This window comes from Heteronotia binoei, chromosome 15 (assembly GCF_032191835.1).
Source record: "Heteronotia binoei isolate CCM8104 ecotype False Entrance Well chromosome 15, APGP_CSIRO_Hbin_v1, whole genome shotgun sequence".
NCBI classification, from domain to species: domain Eukaryota; kingdom Metazoa; phylum Chordata; class Lepidosauria; order Squamata; family Gekkonidae; genus Heteronotia; species Heteronotia binoei.
In genome coordinates, this window is record NC_083237.1 from 1,997,249 (window position 1) to 2,015,535 (window position 18,287).

Sequence of the window (18,287 nt, forward strand, 5' to 3'; positions counted from 1 at the left end):
TTCCCCACTCCTCCACTTGCACTTGCTGGAATGGCCTTGGGTCAGCAATAGCTCTCTTATCTGGGAGAACCGGATTTGATTCCCCACTCCTCCACTTGCAGCTGCTGGAATGGCCTTGGGTCAGCCATAGCTCTCTTATCTGGGAGAACCGGGTTTGATTCCCCACTCCTTCACTTGCAGCTGCTGGAATGGCCTTGGGTCAGCCATAGCTCTCTTATCTGGGGGAACCGGGTTTGATTCCCCACTCCTCCACTTGCACCTGCTGGAATGGCCTTGGGTCAGCCAGAGCTCTCTTATCTGGGGGAACCGGGTTTGATTCCCCACACCTCCACTTGCACCTGCTAGCATGGCCTTGGGTCAGCCAGAGCTCTCTTTTCTGGGAGAACCGGGTTTGATTCCCCACTCCTCCACTTGCAGCTGCTGGGATGGCCTTGGGTCAGCCATAGCTCTCTTATCTGGGAGAACCGGGTTTGATTCCCCACTCCTCCACTTGCACCTGCTGGAATGGCCTTGGGTCAGCCAGAGCTCCCTTATCTGGGAGAACCGGGTTTGATTCCCCACTCCTCCACTTGCACCTGCTAGCATGGCCTTGGGTCAGCCATCGCTCTGGCAGAGGCTGTCCTCGAAAGGGCAGCTGCTGTGAGAGCCCTCAAGCCCCACCCACCTCACAGGGTGTCTGTTGTGGGGGGGGGAAGTTTGGCAACTTGGTTTCTTCAGCTTATGCTGAAATTGCTCAGACCAGTAATACAGCTGGCTCATTGTTGTTTTACTTAGCAGGAAGCCAAGAAAGTACATTTGGGGCAGAACCTAGCGTGAGTCCTCTTCACTGGCCGGGCCCACGGATGGAAGGAGGTGGTTGGTGCTGACTGGAGGCCCTAGGGACCGGGAGTTTTCCGCTAAGGCCGGCTCACCATGGCAGCTCCAGGTACTGACTTGCTTTGGTCTTTCCTCTTCCTGCTTTGGAACTATGTAGCTAGCTACCTCTGCAAAGGAGACCCAGCGTAGTTCTCCTTCTCATTATCAGGCTGCTCCGTTCACCAAGCCCAGTCGAGCTTGGTGAACGGAGAGTTAAGGCGAACCGGAGAGTTAAGGTAAAAGTAGAATGCAACAGGTCTGGATGGGTCCTTGTCTCTTGCTCTATGATAAGCTGCTAATTATAACTGATGCATTATGATAACATTGGATCAACATCTGGAGCAGAGGTCCACACGGTATGGATGGAACTCTGTCTGGGGCAAGTGATGCTCTATATTCTTGGTTCTTGTGGGGGGGGACACAGTGGGAGGGCTTCTAGTGTCCTGGCCCCACTGATGGACCTCCTGATGGCACCTGGTTTCTTTGGCCACTGTGTGACACAGCGGGTTGGACTGGATGGGCCACTGGCCTGACCCAGCATGGCTTCTCTTATGTGACTTATGTATGGTGAGATCCCTAATATAGTAACAACACTCCCGTTATGGTAAATATAGAGTAGAAGATATTTTCTCCCACGGAATTGTTAATTTAAAATTAATTCCTCCTTCTTAGTCGTTAACGAATGTTTGGAAATGCCTTCTCTTTCTGTCATTTTAGAAATCGTTCTGTATACGTGTGTATATTACTTTGGATTGTAATATATTAAATAAAATTAAAAATAAAATAAAATGAGGGAATCAGAAAGTTCTCTCCCCTTCTGACCCAATGAAGTTTGTCATTTGGCGGTGGAAGAAAACAAACCTCGTGCAGTGTGTAACCACCTTGAGGTGCTCGTAACTCCAAGACCTATTTCATTAAAATTGCAAATGTGCAGAGGATAGATCTGTCTCTGGCTCTCAGTCCAAAATGCTTAATGGAACCTGCATAGAAGTAGCATCCCAGAGGTGTGGCTCTTGGAAGCTATGCAAAGAAGTTGCTAACTGAACTTATTTACACCCCACTTTTGTCCCCATTGGGGACCCGTAGGGCTCACATCATTTTCCTCCTCCATTTGACCCTCCGAAACAGCGCTTTTCTTGTAGCGGGAACTCCTTTGCCTATTAGGCCACGCCCCTCTGATGTAGCCATTTCTCTGAGAGCTTACAGGGCTCTTCGTACAGGGCCTCCTGTAAGCTCCAGGAGGATTGGCTACATCGGGGTGTGTGTGTGGCCTAATAGGCAAAGGAGTTCCTGCTACAAAAAAAGCCCTGCTCACGAGAACCCTGTGAGGTAGGCCAGTCTGAGAGTGGGTGACTGGCCCAAGACCCCCCCCCCCCCCCAGCAAGCAGAGGGAAGATTTCTACCTGGGGCCTCCCACAGCCTCGCCTGATGCTCTAACCACTACACCGCTGTGCTCCCTCTTTTCTGCGTGTTCAGGTCTGCATTGCACGGGTGCTTTTGCCACTTCCTGCACCAGGCGCTGTGCAGAACAGAGCAGAGGGCCCCGCCAGGGTGCTTATTCACAGCTTCCTTTCTTTCCGCCCCCGCTGCTCTTCCCCCGCCCCACCCGGAGGTCTGCCTCCTTGCTGCTGCTGGGTGAAAACAAAGGGCAGCGTGTAGAGTTGAGGGAGGGAGCGTCACTGCAAGGGGAGGCCCGCCCAGCCCGGTGGTGATGGGCAAGCCACTGGTGGTTTTGGCCTCTCCAACTTGGGTGCCCATCCCTTAAACTCCCCCCAGGGCAAGGCGGGGCAGAGTCTGCAATGACTGACAAGGGCTGGAATGCAGACCAGCCTGCTGAGGCACAGGCGGGGAGGGGGGCTGGGCACCTGTCTGCCCTCCCCCATCTAAGTTTTTGGACAGGCTGTGATAGGTGCGAATATCCTCTGCTTCCCTTCCCCCCCCCCCTTAGCTTCTGAGCTCTGATTGGGCCAGCCTGGGTCATTGAGACGGACAGAGGTGGTTTGTCATTGCTTGCCCCTGAGTAGCAACCCTGGACCGAAAGAGTCAATAATGTGTGGAATTCAATGTTGCAGGAAGTGGTGGAGGCTATAAGCATATAGGCAGCTTCAAGAGCGGATTGGAGAAACGTCTGGAGCGGAGGTCCATCAGTGGCTATGAGCCACAGAGTATAGCTGGAACTCTCTGTCTGAGGCAATGATGCTCTGTATTGTTGGTGCCTGGGGGACCACAGTGGGAGGGCTTCTGGAATCTGGCCCCACTGTTGGACCTCCTGATGGCACCTGGGTTTTGGCCACTGTGTGACACAGAGTGTTGGACTGGATGGGCCATTGACGGGATCAAACGTGGCTTCTCTTATGTTCTTATGTCTAGGTCAGTGACGCTTTGTCTTCTTGGTGCTTGAGGGACCACACTGGGAGGGCTTCTGGAATTCTGGCCCTGCTGGTGGACTTCCTGATGGCACCTGGGTTTTGGCCACTGTGTGACACAGAATGCAGGACTGGATGGGCCATTGGCCTAATCCAACATGGCTTCACTTGCATTCTTATATCTGGGGCAGTGATGCTCTATTTTCTTGGTGCTTTGGGGAGCATGGGTGGGAGAGCTCCTGGAGTTCTGGCTCCACTGGTGGATCTTGTGAGGGCACCTGCGTTTTGGCCACTATGTGACGCAGAATGTTGGACCAGATCTGAATGGACCATTGGCCTGTTCCAACATGGCCACTCTTATGTGACACAGAGTGTTGGACTGGATGGGCCATTGGCCTGATCCAACATGGCTTCTCTTATGTTCTTATGTGACACAGAGTGTTGGACTGGAGGGGCCATTGGCCTGATCCAACAAGGCTTCTCTTATGTTCTTATGTGACACAGAGTGTTGGACTGGATGGGCCATTGGCCTGATCCAACATGGATTCTCTTATGTTCTTATGTGACACAGAGTGTTGGACTGGATGGGCCATTGGCCTGATCCAACATGGCTTCTCTTATGTTCTTATGTGACACAGAGTGTTGGGCTGGAGGGGCCATTGGCCTGATCCAACAGGGCTTCTCTTATATTCTTATGTGACACAGAGTGTTGGACTGGAGGGGCCACTGGCCTGATCCAACATGGCTTCTCTTATGTTCTTATGTGACACAGAGTGTTGGACTGGAGGGGCCATTGGCCTGATCCAACATGGCTTCTCTTATGTTCTTATGTGACACAGAGTGTTGGACTGGAGGGGCCACTGGCCTGATCCAACATGGCTTCTCTTATGTTCTTATGTGACACAGAGTGTTGGACTGGATGGGCCATTGGCCTGATCCAACATGGCTTCTCTTATGTTCTTATGTGACACAGAGTGTTGGACTGGAGGGGCCATTGGCCTGATCCAACAAGGCTTCTCTTATGTTCTTATGTGACACAGAGTGTTGGACTGGATGGGCCATTGGCCTGATCCAACATGGATTCTCTTATGTTCTTATGTGACACAGAGTGTTGGACTGGATGGGCCATTGGCCTGATCCAACATGGCTTCTCTTATGTTCTTATGTGACACAGAGTGTTGGGCTGGAGGGGCCATTGGCCTGATCCAACAGGGCTTCTCTTATATTCTTATGTGACACAGAGTGTTGGACTGGAGGGGCCACTGGCCTGATCCAACATGGCTTCTCTTATGTTCTTATGTGACACAGAGTGTTGGACTGGAGGGGCCATTGGCCTGATCCAACAGGGCTTCTCTTATGTTCTTATGTGACACAGAGTGTTGGACTGGAGGGGCCATTGGCCTGATCCAACAGGGCTTCTCTTATGTTCTTATGTGACACAGAGTGTTGGACTGGATGGGCCATTGGCCTGATCCAACATGGATTCTCTTATGTTCTTATGTGACACAGAGTGTTGGACTGGATGGGCCATTGGCCTGATCCAACATGGCTTCTCTTATGTTCTTATGTGACACAGAGTGTTGGACTGGAGGGGCCATTGGCCTGATCCAACAGGGCTTCTCTTATGTTCTTATGTGATACAGAGTGTTGGACTGGATGGGCCATTGGCCTGATCCAACATGGCTTCTCTTATGTTCTTATGTGACACAGAGTGTTGGACTGGATGGGCCACTGGCCTGATCCAACAGGGCTCCTCTTATGTTCTTACGTGACACAGAGTGTTGGACTGGATGGGCCATTGACCTGATCCAACATGGCTTATCTTATGTCCTTATGTGACACAGAGTGTTGGACTGGAGGGGCCACTGGCCTGATCCAACAGGGCTCCTCTTATGTTCTTATGTGACACAGAGTGTTGGACTGGAGGGGCCACTGGCCTGATCCAACAGGGCTCCTCTTATGTTCTTATGTGACACAGAGTGTTGGACTGGATGGGCCATTGACCTGATCCAACATGGCTTATCTTATGTCCTTATGTGACACAGAGTGTTGGACTGGAGGGGCCACTGGCCTGATCCAACAGGGCTCCTCTTATGTTCTTATGTGACACAGAGTGTTGGACTGGAGGGGCCACTGGCCTGATCCAACAGGGCTCCTCTTATGTTCTTATGTGACACAGAGTGTTGGACTGGAGGGGCCACTGGCCTGATCCAGCATGGCTTCTCGTATGTTCTTATGTGACACAGAGTGTTGGACTGGATGGGCCATTGGCCTGATCCAACATGGCTCCTCTTATGTTCTTATGTGACACAGAGTGTCGGACTGGTGGGGCCATTGGCCTGATCCAACATGGCTTCTCTTGTGTTCTTATGTGACACAGAGTGTTGGACTGGAGGGGCCACTGGCCTGATCCAACAGGGCTCCTCTTATGTTCTTATGTGACACAGAGTGTTGGACTGCAGGGGCCATTGGCCTGATCCAACATGGCTTCTCTTCTGTTCTTATGTGACACAGAGTGTTGTACTGGAGGAGCCATTGGCCTGATCCAACAGGGCTTCTCTTATGTGACATAGAGTGTTGGACTGGAGGGGCCACTGGCCTTATCCAACAGGGCTTCTCTTATGTCCTTATGTGACACAGAGTGTTGGACTGGAGGGGCCACTGGCCTGATCCAACAGGGCTCCTCTTATGTTCTTATGTGACACAGAGTGTTGGACTGGAGGGGCCATTGGCCTGATCCAACAGGGCTTCTCTTATGTCCTTATGTGACACAGAGTGTTGGACTGGATGGGCCATTGACCTGATCTAACATGGCTTCTCTTATGTCCTTATGTGACACAGAGTGTTGGACTGGCGGGGCCACTGGCCTGATCCAACAGGGCTCCTCTTATGTTCTTACGTGACACAGAGTGTTGTACTGGAGGGGCCATTGGCCTGATCCAACAGGGCTTCTCTTATGTGACACAGAGTGTTGGACTGGAGGGGCCACTGGCCTTATCCAACAGGGCTTCTCTTATGTTCTTATGTGACACAGAGTGTTGGACTGGATGGGCCATTGGCCTGATCCAACATGGCTTCTCTTATGTTCTTATGTGACACAGAGTGTTGGACTGGATGGGCCTTTGGCCTGATCCAACCTGGCTTCTCTTATGTTCTTATGTGACACAGAGTGTTGGACTGGATGGGCCATTGGCCTGATCCAACATGGCTTCTCTTCTGTTCTTCTGTGGCACAGAGTGTTGGACTGGATGGGCCTTTGGCCTGATCCAAGCTGGCTTCTCTTATGTTCTTATGTGACACAGAGTGTTGGACTGGAGGGGCCACTGGCCTGATCCAACAGGGCTCCTCTTATGTTCTTATGTGACACAGAGTGTTGGACTGGAGGGGCCACTGGCCTGATCCAACAGGGCTCCTCTTATGTTCTTATGTGACACAGAGTGTTGGACTGCAGGGGCCATTGGCCTGATCCAACATGGCTTCTCTTCTGTTCTTATGTGACACAGAGTGTTGTACTGGAGGGGCCATTGGCCTGATCCAACAGGGCTTCTCTTATGTGACATAGAGTGTTGGACTGGAGGGGCCACTGGCCTTATCCAACAGGGCTTCTCTTATGTTCTTATGTGACACAGAGTGTTGGACTGGAGGGGCCACTGGCCTGATCCAACAGGGCTTCTCTTATGTTCTTATGTGACACAGAGTGTTGGACTGGATGGGCCCTTGGCCTGATCCAACATGGCTCCTCTTATGTTCTTATGTGACACAGAGTGTTGGACTATATGGGCCATTGGCCTGATCCAACATGGCTTCTCTTATGTCCTTATGTGACACAGAGTGTTGGACTGGAGGGGCCATTGGCCTGATCAAACAGGGCTTCTCTTATGTTCTTATGTGACACAGAGTGTTGGGCTGGAGGGGCCATTGGCCTGATCCAACCTGGCTTCTCTTATGTTCTTATGTGACACAGAGTGTTGGACTGGATGGGCCATTGGCCTGATCCAACATGGCTTCTCTTATGTTCTTATGTGACACAGAGTGTTGGACTGGATGGGCCACTGGCCTGACTCAACATGGCCTCTCTTCTGTTCTTATGACTTCCTTGGTGGCCTCGGATCCAAGTACAGACCAGGACCAACCCTGCTGAAGGGCCCTGGGGAGTCTGAAACTAATCTCTCTTTCTCTCTCTCTCCTCTGTGCCAATGCAGGGTACCCTGTTCCTCAGCCCAGTTATCCTGCTGCGTCTCCCCCTTACCCGGTGGCTCAGCCGCATCCTGCCCCTCCTGCTCCCAGTCCCGGCTTCAACGTCTACCCGGCCCCTGTGGCAGGGCATGGGGTCCCTCCGCAGCCTCCCCCGCGGGGGTATCGAGAGCAGGCCCCTGCGCCTCCGCACCACCACCAAGCGCCGGACCCCCATGCCACCATCACCCCTTACATGCCCGTCGGCACAGGCATCCCTCCCGGCTTGGAGTATTTCACACAGGTGAGGGCCGAGAGCTGCCTGGTGGAGGAGGGGGTGCTTTGCATGCGGATGGTCCCGATCCCCAGCCTGTCCGGCTAAAAGGAAAGCAGGGGTGTGTTTGTTTGCGGGCGGGGAGGAGAGCTGCATGGGTGGCGTGGGACTGAGTGGACCGTTTATGTGTTATTTGTATATTATGCACCGCTTTAGTTCCCTGAACTCGGTATACCTTCTCTTAGCCATTAAGGCTAAATGGAACCTTCACGTTAGTAACCAAAGGTCCAGAGCAGGAGAGGCCTCTGGGATTCTGGGCTTCGCTTGCAGGCCTGCCTTTGGTTGGCTCCTCGGGGCAGCAGGATGCCGGCCCTGTGGGATCTGGCCCCAGCTTTCCAAGGGGCGTTAGACAGATTCATGGAGATTCTGTCGGTGGCTACTAGCCATTGTGGCTGAGGGGAACCTCTACATTCCAAGGCAGTAGGCCTCTGAATCCCAGAGCCAGGAAGCAACCTCAGGAGAAGGCCTCGGCCTCTCTGCCCTGTTGTTGTCCCTCCAGAGGAACTAGTTGGCCACTGTGTGAGACGAGATGCTGGACTAGATGGACCCTCCCTGGTCTGATCCAGCAGGGCTCTTCTGATGTTCTTCTCAGGGGAAGGCCTCGGCCTCTCTGCCCTGTTGTTGGCCCTGCAGAGGAACTGGCTGGCCACTGTGTGAGACAGGAGGCTGGACTGGATGGACCCTCACTGGTCTGACACAGCAGGGCTCTTCTGATGTTCTTCTCAGGGGAAGGCCTCGGCCTTTCTGCCCTGTTGTCCCTCCAGAGCAACGGTTGGCCACTGTGTGAGACAGGAGGCTGGACTGGATGGGCCCTCGCTGGTGTGATCCAACAGGGCTCTTCTGGTGTTCTTATGATCTTGGGTCAGCTCCAGCCAGGTTCTTTTTCAGTTCATGTCATGGAATTGGTGGGGGGGAGGCTGGTGTGGGGAGGGGTTATGGGGTGAAGGAGAGCTCCCCCCTAAGTTGTTCTATAGTTCATTTCCTGGAATGGCTCTGTGAAGGGAAGCAAAGTATCAGAGGTGAGTCCAGGGCTCAAACGGAACCCAAAGAGAACAGCGGCTTGGAAAGTGGCTTCGTCTCTGTGCCGGGCAAAGGGGTTCTGGTCCATCTTAGAAGCCCCTGCAATTGCCCCCCACCCCGCATTGACCCTTGGGGTGGGCCACAGACTCCCCCTTCTCCCTCCTGGCTTGAGGCACTCACAAATCAGTGGGGAGGAGCAATGCTGCCTCCAAGCTGTGGAGTCTTGTGAGCAGAAATTCTGCTTCATGAGCTACTGGTATTGAAGTTGTGAGCTCCTGCAAAAATTAGTTTGCTCTGGGGTCATTTTTCCTGAGCTAAGACAAAAAGGTGTGAGCCGGAGGCAAAAAAACTGTGAGCCAGCTCACACTAACTCAGCTTAGAGGCAACCCTGGTCAGGACAGCAAAGCGAAGACTTCTGTAGCAGCGTCTGCCCCTGTGGTGTGTTCCTGCAGAAACAGAATAATAATAAGCATCCCGGTCAGCTGCAAAGATCATACCGGCCTGGATGGATGGAGGTGCAGTGGGGCCCTGTGGTGACCCCCAAATTCAGTGGGCGGGCTCTCAGGAGGAGGGTGAGCAATTTAGGCCAGTCTTGGAAAGGTCTCCCTTTGGCCTTGAAGCCTTTCTGGATAATCTGGGCTGTGCAAACTGTTTGTTTGGGCGCACGGCCTGGATTCATTCCACTTGTCAACGCTGTTGTGGGGGCTTTCCCACCCCCATGAGGGCGAACCTGCGATTTGGCGCATATCTCCTCAGCCCATTTGGGGGGGGGGGTTGTGGGCCCTTGCCTGTTTGGGGCTTCCTCTGCTTTGGAACCTACTGATGCTTAGATTTTTCAGGTGTTTTTGCAATGCGGCTTCTTTCTAACTGTGGTGTTGTTCTTGTGTTTCTTCTCAGATCGACCAGCTTTTGATACATCAGAAGGTGGAGCTTGTGGAAGGTGAGAGAGAGAGAGTGTGTGTTTACACTGGAGAGCCAGTTTGGTGTAGTGGTTAAATGTGCGGACTCTTATCTGGGAGAACTGGGTTTGATTCCCCACTCCTCCACCTGCAGCTGCTGGAATGGCCTTGGGTCAGCCAGAGCTATTGCAGGAGTTGTCCTTGAAAGGGCAGCTGCTGTGAGAGCCTTCTCAGCCCCACCCACTTCACAGGGTGTTTGTTGTGGGGGGAGAAGACATAGGAGATTGTGAGCCGCTCTGAGTCTGATTCAGAGAGAAGGGCAGGGTATAAATCTGCAGTCTTCTTCTTTCCTGTGCTCTTTGGCCCAGGCCTTCAGTGTGGTTTCACATGGACCCTTTTTTGAAGAGCGCTTATTCCAGGGAATTTTTACCAGGACTCAAATTCCCTCTTTGCTTTCCCCTCTCCTGAGTGTTGAATTGGGCAATTACAGTGGTTGAACCCAAGGAAGCTGTGCCAGGACAATTAACGATGGCAGCTTCAAGGAAGCCCATGATAGTAACTATAGAAACGGCTGCAGCCTCAGGAACTGAGGGGAGCAAATTGTCAGTTCATAATATTTTTACTTTTTACATAATATACAACATAAAAACAACAACACAATAACAATAATCCCCAAGGGGGAGGGACTGTGGCTCAGTGGTAGAACATCTGCTTGGGAAACAGAAGGTTCCAGGTTCAATCCCCGGCATCTCCAAAAAAGGGTCCAGGCAAATAGGTGTGAAAAACCTCAGCTTGAGACCCTGGAGAGCTGGTGCCAGTCTGAGAAGACAAGACTGACTTTGATGGACCAAAGGTTTGATTCAGTATAAGGCAGCTTCATACGTTCAATAACATAAATATGTAACAATACAAAAACAATAAATGAAAAATACACATAAACGCACATTTTGGGGGAAGAGAACTTTAATTTAGTTCTTCTAAGTTCATCTATCAGTTCCATTAAAACCTCTTTTCCATCACCCCTCTCCTTTATTACTACTATTACTGTATGTCCAACCAATCATACATGACTGCCAAACCTCTTTACATTGATTTAACTTTGTTGCAAACAATTTGGTTGAGAGAAAGTCCATTTCAGCTGTTTCCAACACTTTTTTGCACAAATTCTTCTTTCTTAGGTATTTGTGGTGTCTTCCAGTACCTAGCATTTATAATTCTTGCTGCCGTAGTTGCATGAACCAAAAATCTAGCTTGTGTCTTAGAAATAAGGTTTTGACATATACTCAAAAGATAAAATTTGGGTAGGTGGTTTATATTTATTTTAAGTATTTTTTGTAGCCAGGTGTGTATTTGAGTTCAATAACTTCTCGCCTTTCACATTGCCACAACATATGATGAAACGAACCAATTGTTTTCTGGCATTTCCAACATCTATTAGAGGTGTAACTGAGGGGAGCAAATTGTCGTGGTTCTGACAACTGATATCAGCCACTGAGATAGATGTGAGACCTGTAGAGGTGACCGGGGCTGTGCTAATAGGAACACGCATGAACGGCAGCCATGTGATGAGTCTGTGAGAGGATCCTCAGAAGTCGTCACCCTTGAAAGAGGTGTCTTGAGGAGATTTTGGCCCGATAGCTACCTCAGCAGCAGATAGCTAACTCAGCTACGAAGGGACAGCCGTGATGGTTTTGTCTTTTTGTTGTTCCTGGACCTGCTGTAACTGTTGGCAGATGCAGCTGATGTAGCTGCGTAGGCCTTGATGGCAGAGAGGGATCTTTACGGTCACCAAGGCAGCGCTGTGGCAGGCCAGTGGGGCTGAGGGCTGCCCCTGCGTGTGGAGAAGGAGGAGGCCTGCTTGAACCCTCGGTGACGGCTTTGCCCCCTTCCTTTGGCAGCGTTCCTCAGCTTTGAGGGCAACAACAAGTACGAGATCCTCAACAGCCTGGGACAGCAGATCTTTCACGCAGAGGAGCAGAACGACTGCTGCACGCGCAACTGCTGTGGCTCCCTGCGCCGTTTCTCCATCAGGGTGGAGGATCCCTCGGGCCGCGAGGTCTTGCGCATCGTGCGCCCGCTGAAGTGCGTCAGTTGCTGGTTCCCATGCTGCCTTCAAGAGGTGAGTCTGTGGGGGCTTCTCCAGCTCGGCCCCCCCCAACCCGGTGCACCAGCAAGGCTCCTGTCATGGGGTAGTAGGCATGGAGATACCAATGTTGGTAAAGAGACAGGAAACCTACGTCTCAATTTGGTCCAGGAGGATTCAGTTCAGGAGGATGCAAAGAATAAATGGAAATAAGCCGGAATAAGTGAGCAGTGACTCACAAAAGCACATAGCCTACCACAAATTTTGTTCGTCTTAAGATGCTACTGACTCTTTCTATGCCTGTTAGAAACCACAGCATTCAAAAACCAGTGGAGGAACATTTTAACTTTTCAGGACATTCAGTTGCTGACCTAAGAGTAGCCGTGCTCTTACGAAGAAATTTCAAAGGGGAATTAGAGAGACTGCTGAATTGCAACTGATAAGGAAGCTCGAGACAAGGCATCCTCCTGGACTGAATTGAGACCTAGGTTTCTTCCCTCATTACCAATGCCTGCATCATGTGGCATCTGAAATCAGTCTCCGAGATATAAGGACAGATGGGCTCGCATTCTAGCTCTATCTGAAGTAGTGAGCAGCGGCTCTTGAAAGCACCTACCCTGCCATAATTATTTTTTTGTAGTCATTAACGGAATACTGGACTCTTGCTGTCTTCCACTAAGAAAGAATGAAAGCTGTGCTCTTAAATTTCCTTCCCCCCCTCCCAAGTGCCATGGGACTCCATCTCTCTCTCCCCCTCCCCTCCCTTTCTTGCTGCAGAAGTATGCAGGTACACAAAAGCTTATACCTGGAATAAAACATGGTCGGTTTTCTTAAAAGTGCTACAGGACCCCACCCCCGGCTCTTTCTCTGGGGAGGGAGGGGGAGGAGCCCTCAGATAGATAGATAGATAGATAAATTTATTGTCATTGTTCTCAAAAAAAGAAAATGAGAGCAACGAAATGAGGTGCTCTTCCACAAACATACCAACACATCAACACCCCCCAAAAAATTGAGGGAAGGGAGGCGTGGCTTTCTTTCTCTCCTCTGCGAAGCAGGAAATAGGAGAGAGTGCCAAAAGCCAGCTCTGATGCTGGAAACATCACAAAAGTAGGAAACAGCAGAGAGGCAATTGCTCATGGGCCTGATCGGAGCCCTGTAGGGGCCGGATATAGCCTGTGGGCCGTGTGTTAGACATCCCTGGTCTTGATCCTGCCTATGTAGAAGCTTTTGCTCAACTTCCAGGGTTGCCCTTTGCCTCCCTCCTGAAACGCTGGGCTTTTCCTTGGTTCCTCCATGACCCTACTTCACTTCAGGTCTGCCCTCCATCCTACGGAGGCTGCTGAAAGGCCCACGTGGTGTGGCCTGTGCCACAGCCCTAGGGGGTTTGGTCTGACTCTGTGATGCCCGCTTCAGGTTTTGCTGTGGATTTGGGATGAGGAGGAACAGCTTCTGGGGGTGGGGGTGGGGGTGGGGTGGAGAAATTCAGCCTGACTTGGGGGTGGGGCCTGTTCTTTTGTACGAGCAAAATGATTTTCTTCTCCATGCAGATGGAAGTACAGTGTCCTCCTGGGATCACGATCGGGTACGTGATCCAAACGTGGCATCCCTTCACGCCCAAGTTCTCCATCCAGAACGCCGAGAAGGAGACGGTCTTGCGGGTGTTGGGCCCTTGCTTTGCCTTCAGCTGTGGTGGTGATGTCAACTTTGAGGTGCTTGGAGTCATAGAGTTGGAAGGGACCTCCAGGGTCATCTAGTCCAACCCCCTGCACAATGCAGGAAATTCACAAATTATAGAATGCAGGGAGGTTTTTCCAGGGCTTTTTTTTGCAGCAGGAAACTCTTTTGCATATTAGGCCACACACCCCTGATGTAGCCAATCCTCTAAGAGTTTACAGGGCTCTTATTGCAGGGCCTACTGTAAGCTCTTGGAGGATTGGCTACATCAGGAGGGGTTTAGTCTAAGATGCAAAGGAGTTCCTGCTACAAAAAAAGTCCTGGGTTTTTCTTTGGAGAACTGCACTTTTCAAAGGGCCTTTAGCAAACCAGTTTTGGTGATTTGACTTCCTGTGTTGGTTGGAGCTGGAAGAGTCACTTCCTGCGACTGGTTGATATGAAGCTTGCTTCTCTCAGTTCATCGGTGGAACTACAGGCCACTGGAGTGCCATCTCTTGAAGTGGGGGACTGGCCTCTGAGATTCCTTCCTGCACCCCAGGGTGGTAACTGACGGCACGATCCCTTTTTCGGCGTGCAGGTGAAAACACGGGATGAGTCTCGTGGCGTGGGGCGAATCAGCAAGCAGTGGAGCGGCCTCCTCAAGGAAGTCTTCACTGACACGGACAACTTTGGGATCCAGTTCCCCATGGACTTGGATGTGAAGATCAAGGCGGTGCTGCTGGGGGCGTGCTTCCTCATTGTGAGTTGGGTCCTGCCTGGAGCAGCTTCTGCAACTGGGAGAGTCAAGACGAATTCAAAGAACGTCACTTTTTGCAAGGAGATTTGGGTGGGCAGAATTTGCCTTGGGCTTGCCAAGCGGCCGTCGTTCCCTTCTCCCTGCATAATAGCGCTAGAGAGCCAGTTTGGTGTCGTGGTTAAGTGCGGGGACTCTTATCTGGGAGAACCGGGTTTGATTCCCCACTCCTCCACTTGCACCTGCTGGAATGGCCTTGGGTCAGCCGTAGCTCTGGCAGAGTTGTCCTTGAAAGGGCACCTTTTGGCAGAGCTCTCTCAGTTCACCCACCTCACAGGGTGTCTGTTGTTGGGGAGGAAGGGAAGGTGATTGTAAGAGAGCCTGTTTAGTGTAGTGGTTAAGTGCGCGGACTCTTATCTGGGAGAATCGGGTTTGATTCCCCACTCCTCCACTTGCAGCTGCTGGAATGGCCTTGGTTCAGCCATAGCTCTCCTAGGAGTTGTCCTTGAAAGGGCAGCTGCTGTGAGAGCCCTTTCAGCCCCACCCACCTCACAGGGTGTCTGTTGTGGGGGAGAAAGGGAAGGTGATTGTAAGAGTGCCTGTTCAGTGTAGTGGTTAAGTGCGCGGACTCTTATCTGGGAGAACCGGGTTTGATTCCCCACTCCTCCACTTGCAGCTGCTGGAATGGCCTTGGGTCAGCCAGAGCTCTCCTAGGAGTTGTCCTTGAAAGGGCACCTTTTGGCAGAGCTCTCTCAGCCCCACCCACCTCACAGGGTGTCTGTTGTGGCGGCATGGGAGGTAAAAGGAGATTGTGACCACTCTGAGATTCAGAGTAGAGGCCGGGATATAAATCCAGTATCTTCATCTTCTTCCAGGTCGGGTTGTCAACTCCAGGTTGGGAAATCCCTGGAGACTTTGAGTTGGAGCCTTGGGAGGGAAGGGTTTGGAGAGGGAAGCGGCCTCAGCGAGGCTGAATGCTGTAGTGTCTGCCCTCCGCAGCAGCCATTTCCTCCAGGGGAACAGATCTCTGTAATCCGGAGATCCGTTGTAAATTGTGCAAGATCTCCAGGCTCTTCCAGGAGGTTGGCAGCCCTTCCTGTAGAGGTGGTCCCATCCACTGGTTCCAGGAAACAGCCCAGCCTGTCCCATGGCAAAGGGTCTGGATTCCCATGTGAGCCCTGTGGCGCAGAGGGTTAAAGCTGCAGTCCTAAACTCTGCTCACAACCTGAGTTCGATCCCCAGCGGAAGATGGGTTTTCAGGCAGCCGGCTCGAGGTTGACTCAGCCTTCCATCCTTCCGAGGTCGGTCAAATGAGTCCCCAGCTTGCTGCAGGGGGAAGTGGAGATGACTGGGGAAGGCAAGGGCAAACCACCCCGTAAAAAGTCTGCCGTGAAAACGTGAAAGCAGCGTCACCCCAGAGTCGGAAACGACTGGTGCTTGCACAGGGGACCTTTCCTTTTTTCCCCTTTCCAGTGGGAAAGTGCCTTATGCCAAGTCATAGCCTTCGTCCCTTTAGCTTCGGACTGTATTCTTCTTTGGGCAGCCGGAAAGTGTTATCTTCTGCCAGGTAGCCTTCCTCCGGAGATGCTGAGAATTGAACCTGGAGTGCTGAGTGACCCTCCAAGGCCCACTGAGGAAGCATCCATAGGGCACCCAACCCCCAGCTCACCTCTCCCCCCACCTGTCCAACGCTGTATTGCTTTTCAGGCCCTTTCTCCTGTCATTGGACAGTCCTGCCTAGAATTATTTAATTCATTTCCACCCCTCCCCTTTTTCCGGATAGGGACCCAAAGCAGTTGAAAGCCTTCTCCTCATCTTGGTTTTATCCTCACAACAACCCTGCAAGGTAGGCAAGGCAGAGCACGTGTGACTGGCCAGGGTCACCTAGCCAGCTGCCACGGCAGAGTGGGGATTCGAACCCAGGTTTCCCGGTTCCAAGTCTGACCCTTGAGCCACAGAACCACACTAGCTCTCGAGCCCCTCTCACACGAGGGAAGAAGAAGATGATATTGGATATATATCCCGCCCTCCACTCCAAAGAGTCTCAGAGCGGCTCACAGTCTCCTTTCCCTTCCTCCCCCACAACAGACATCCCGTGAGGTAGATGAAGATATTGTATTTATATCCCGCCCTCCACTCCGAAGAGTCTCAGAGCGGCTCACAATCTCCTTTCCCTTCCCCCCCCCACAACAGACACCCTGTGAGGTAGATGAAGATATTGTATTTATATCCCGCCCTCCACTCCGAAGAGTCTCAGAGCGGCTCACAATCTCCTTTCCCTTCCTCCCCCACAACAGACATCCCGTGAGGTAGATGAAGATATTGTATTTATATCCCGCCCTCCACTCCGAAGAGTCTCAGAGCGGCTCACAATCTCCTTTCCCTCCCCCCCCCCCACAACAGACACCCTGTGAGGTAGATGAAGATATTGGATTTATATCCCGCCCTCCACTCCGAAGAGTCTCAGAGCGGCTCACAATCTCCTTTACCTTCCCCCCCCCCTACAATAGACACCCTGTGAGGTAGATGAAGATATTGGATTTATATCCCGCCCTCCACTCCGAAGAGTCTCAGAGCGGCTCACAATCTCCTTTCCCTTCCTCTCCCACAACAGACACCCTGTGAGGTAGATGAAGATATTGGATTTATATCCCGCCCTCCACTCCGAAGAGTCTCAGAGCGGCTCACAATCTCCTTTCCCTTCCTCCCCCACCACAGACACCCTGTGAGGTAGATGAAGATATTGGATTTATATCCCGCCCTCCACTCCAAAGAGTCTCAGAGCGGCTCACAATCTCCTTTCCCTTCCTCCCCCACAACAGACACCCTGTGAGGTAGATGAAGATATTGGATTTATATCCCGCCCTCCATTCCGAAGAGTCTCAGAGCGGCTCACAATCTCCTTTCCCTTCCTCCCCCCCAACAGACACCCTGTGAGGTAGATGAAGACATTGGATTTATATCCCGCCCTCCACTCCGAAGAGTCTCAGAGCGGCTCACAATCTCCTTTACCTCCCCCCCCCCCCCACAACAGACACCCTGTGAGGTAGATAAAGATATTGGATTTATATCCCGCCCTCCACTCCGGAGAGTCTCAGAGCAGCTCACAATCTCCTTTCCCTTCCTCCCCCACAACAGACACCCTGTGAGGTAGATGAAGATATTGGATTTATATCCCGCCCTCCATTCCGAAGAGTTTCAGAGCGGCTCGCAATCTCCTTTAACTCCCCCCCCCCCCAACAGACATCTTGTGAGGTAGATGAAGATATTGGATTTATATCCCGCCCTCCACTCCGAAGAGTCTCAGAGCGGCTCACAATCTCCTTTCCCTTCCTCCCCCACAACAGACACCCTGTGAGGTGGGTGGGGCTGAGAGGGCTCTCACAGCAGCTGCCCTTTCAAGGACAACCTCTGCCAGAGCTATGGCTGACCCAAGGCCATGCTAGCAGGTGCAAGTGGAGGAGTGGGGGAATCAAACCCGGTTCTCCCAGATAAGAATCCGCACACTTAACCACTACACCAAACTGGTTCTCCGAGACTGGAGACTGGAGGCTGTGACTTCTGGGACATCTGTTTTTTTCTCTCTCCCCCTGTAGGATTTCATGTTCTTCGAAAAGACCGGTGAAGTCGGGCAGCGGAGCTCAGTGATCACAAGCTAGAAGGGGGCCGGATCCAGCTCTCTCCCCACCCCCCACCCTGACGAACCGCATTCCAGTTCTTAAAAGAGGGGGTGGTGTGAGCACGGTGGCCTTTATTCGCGCGCGAGTGACACCTTGTATGTTTGTGTACATAATTCTGGGTCTGCGTGTGAGCGTGTCTCTCTGTGTGCGTGTCTCCCACTGGGCTTTCTGTGTACGAATTCAAAGGAGCATAACTCGGAGAGCGAGAGGTCTACTTGAAAACCTGCCACGGGGCCATTCAAGAGCTGCTTGGCTTTGAATCGTTGCCACATTGGAGGAAGCCAGGGAACAAGCAAGGAAAGATGCCCAGGCTGGTGCCAGCCAACCAACACTAATTATTGCAGGCCCCGATCCACCAGAAAGTTCTGCAGTTTCCCCCCCACCTGAACATATATATGAACATATGAAGCTGCCTTATACTGAATCACACGCCTGGTCCATCAAAGTCAGTATTGTCTTCTCAGACTGGC

The 18,287-nt window shown here is 51.9% G+C and overlaps 1 protein-coding gene across 1 annotated transcript; it reads left to right on the forward strand.

Annotated features, from left to right (window-relative positions):
* Positions 1 to 908: 908 nt before the first annotated feature.
* PLSCR3 (phospholipid scramblase 3) lies at positions 909 to 17,890 on the forward strand. The gene is made up of 7 exons (XM_060255520.1): positions 909 to 925; positions 7,424 to 7,698; positions 9,646 to 9,688; positions 11,546 to 11,766; positions 13,278 to 13,439; positions 13,982 to 14,143; positions 17,734 to 17,890. Exons 1-7 carry the CDS (start codon positions 913 to 915, stop codon positions 17,794 to 17,796), a joined length of 939 nt encoding a protein of 312 aa, XP_060111503.1. The 5' UTR covers positions 909 to 912; the 3' UTR covers positions 17,797 to 17,890.
* The last annotated feature ends 397 nt before the right edge of the window (positions 17,891 to 18,287 follow it).

What these genes read in the sequence shown, in the direction of transcription:
- PLSCR3 (XM_060255520.1), top strand. An exon ending in TCCCATGCTGCCTTCAAGAG is followed by an intron (nt 11,767 to 13,277) that starts GTGAGTCTGTGG and finishes TTCTCCATGCAG; the next exon opens with ATGGAAGTACAGTGTCCTCC. An exon ending in GTGGTGATGTCAACTTTGAG is followed by an intron (nt 13,440 to 13,981) that starts GTGCTTGGAGTC and finishes TTCGGCGTGCAG; the next exon opens with GTGAAAACACGGGATGAGTC.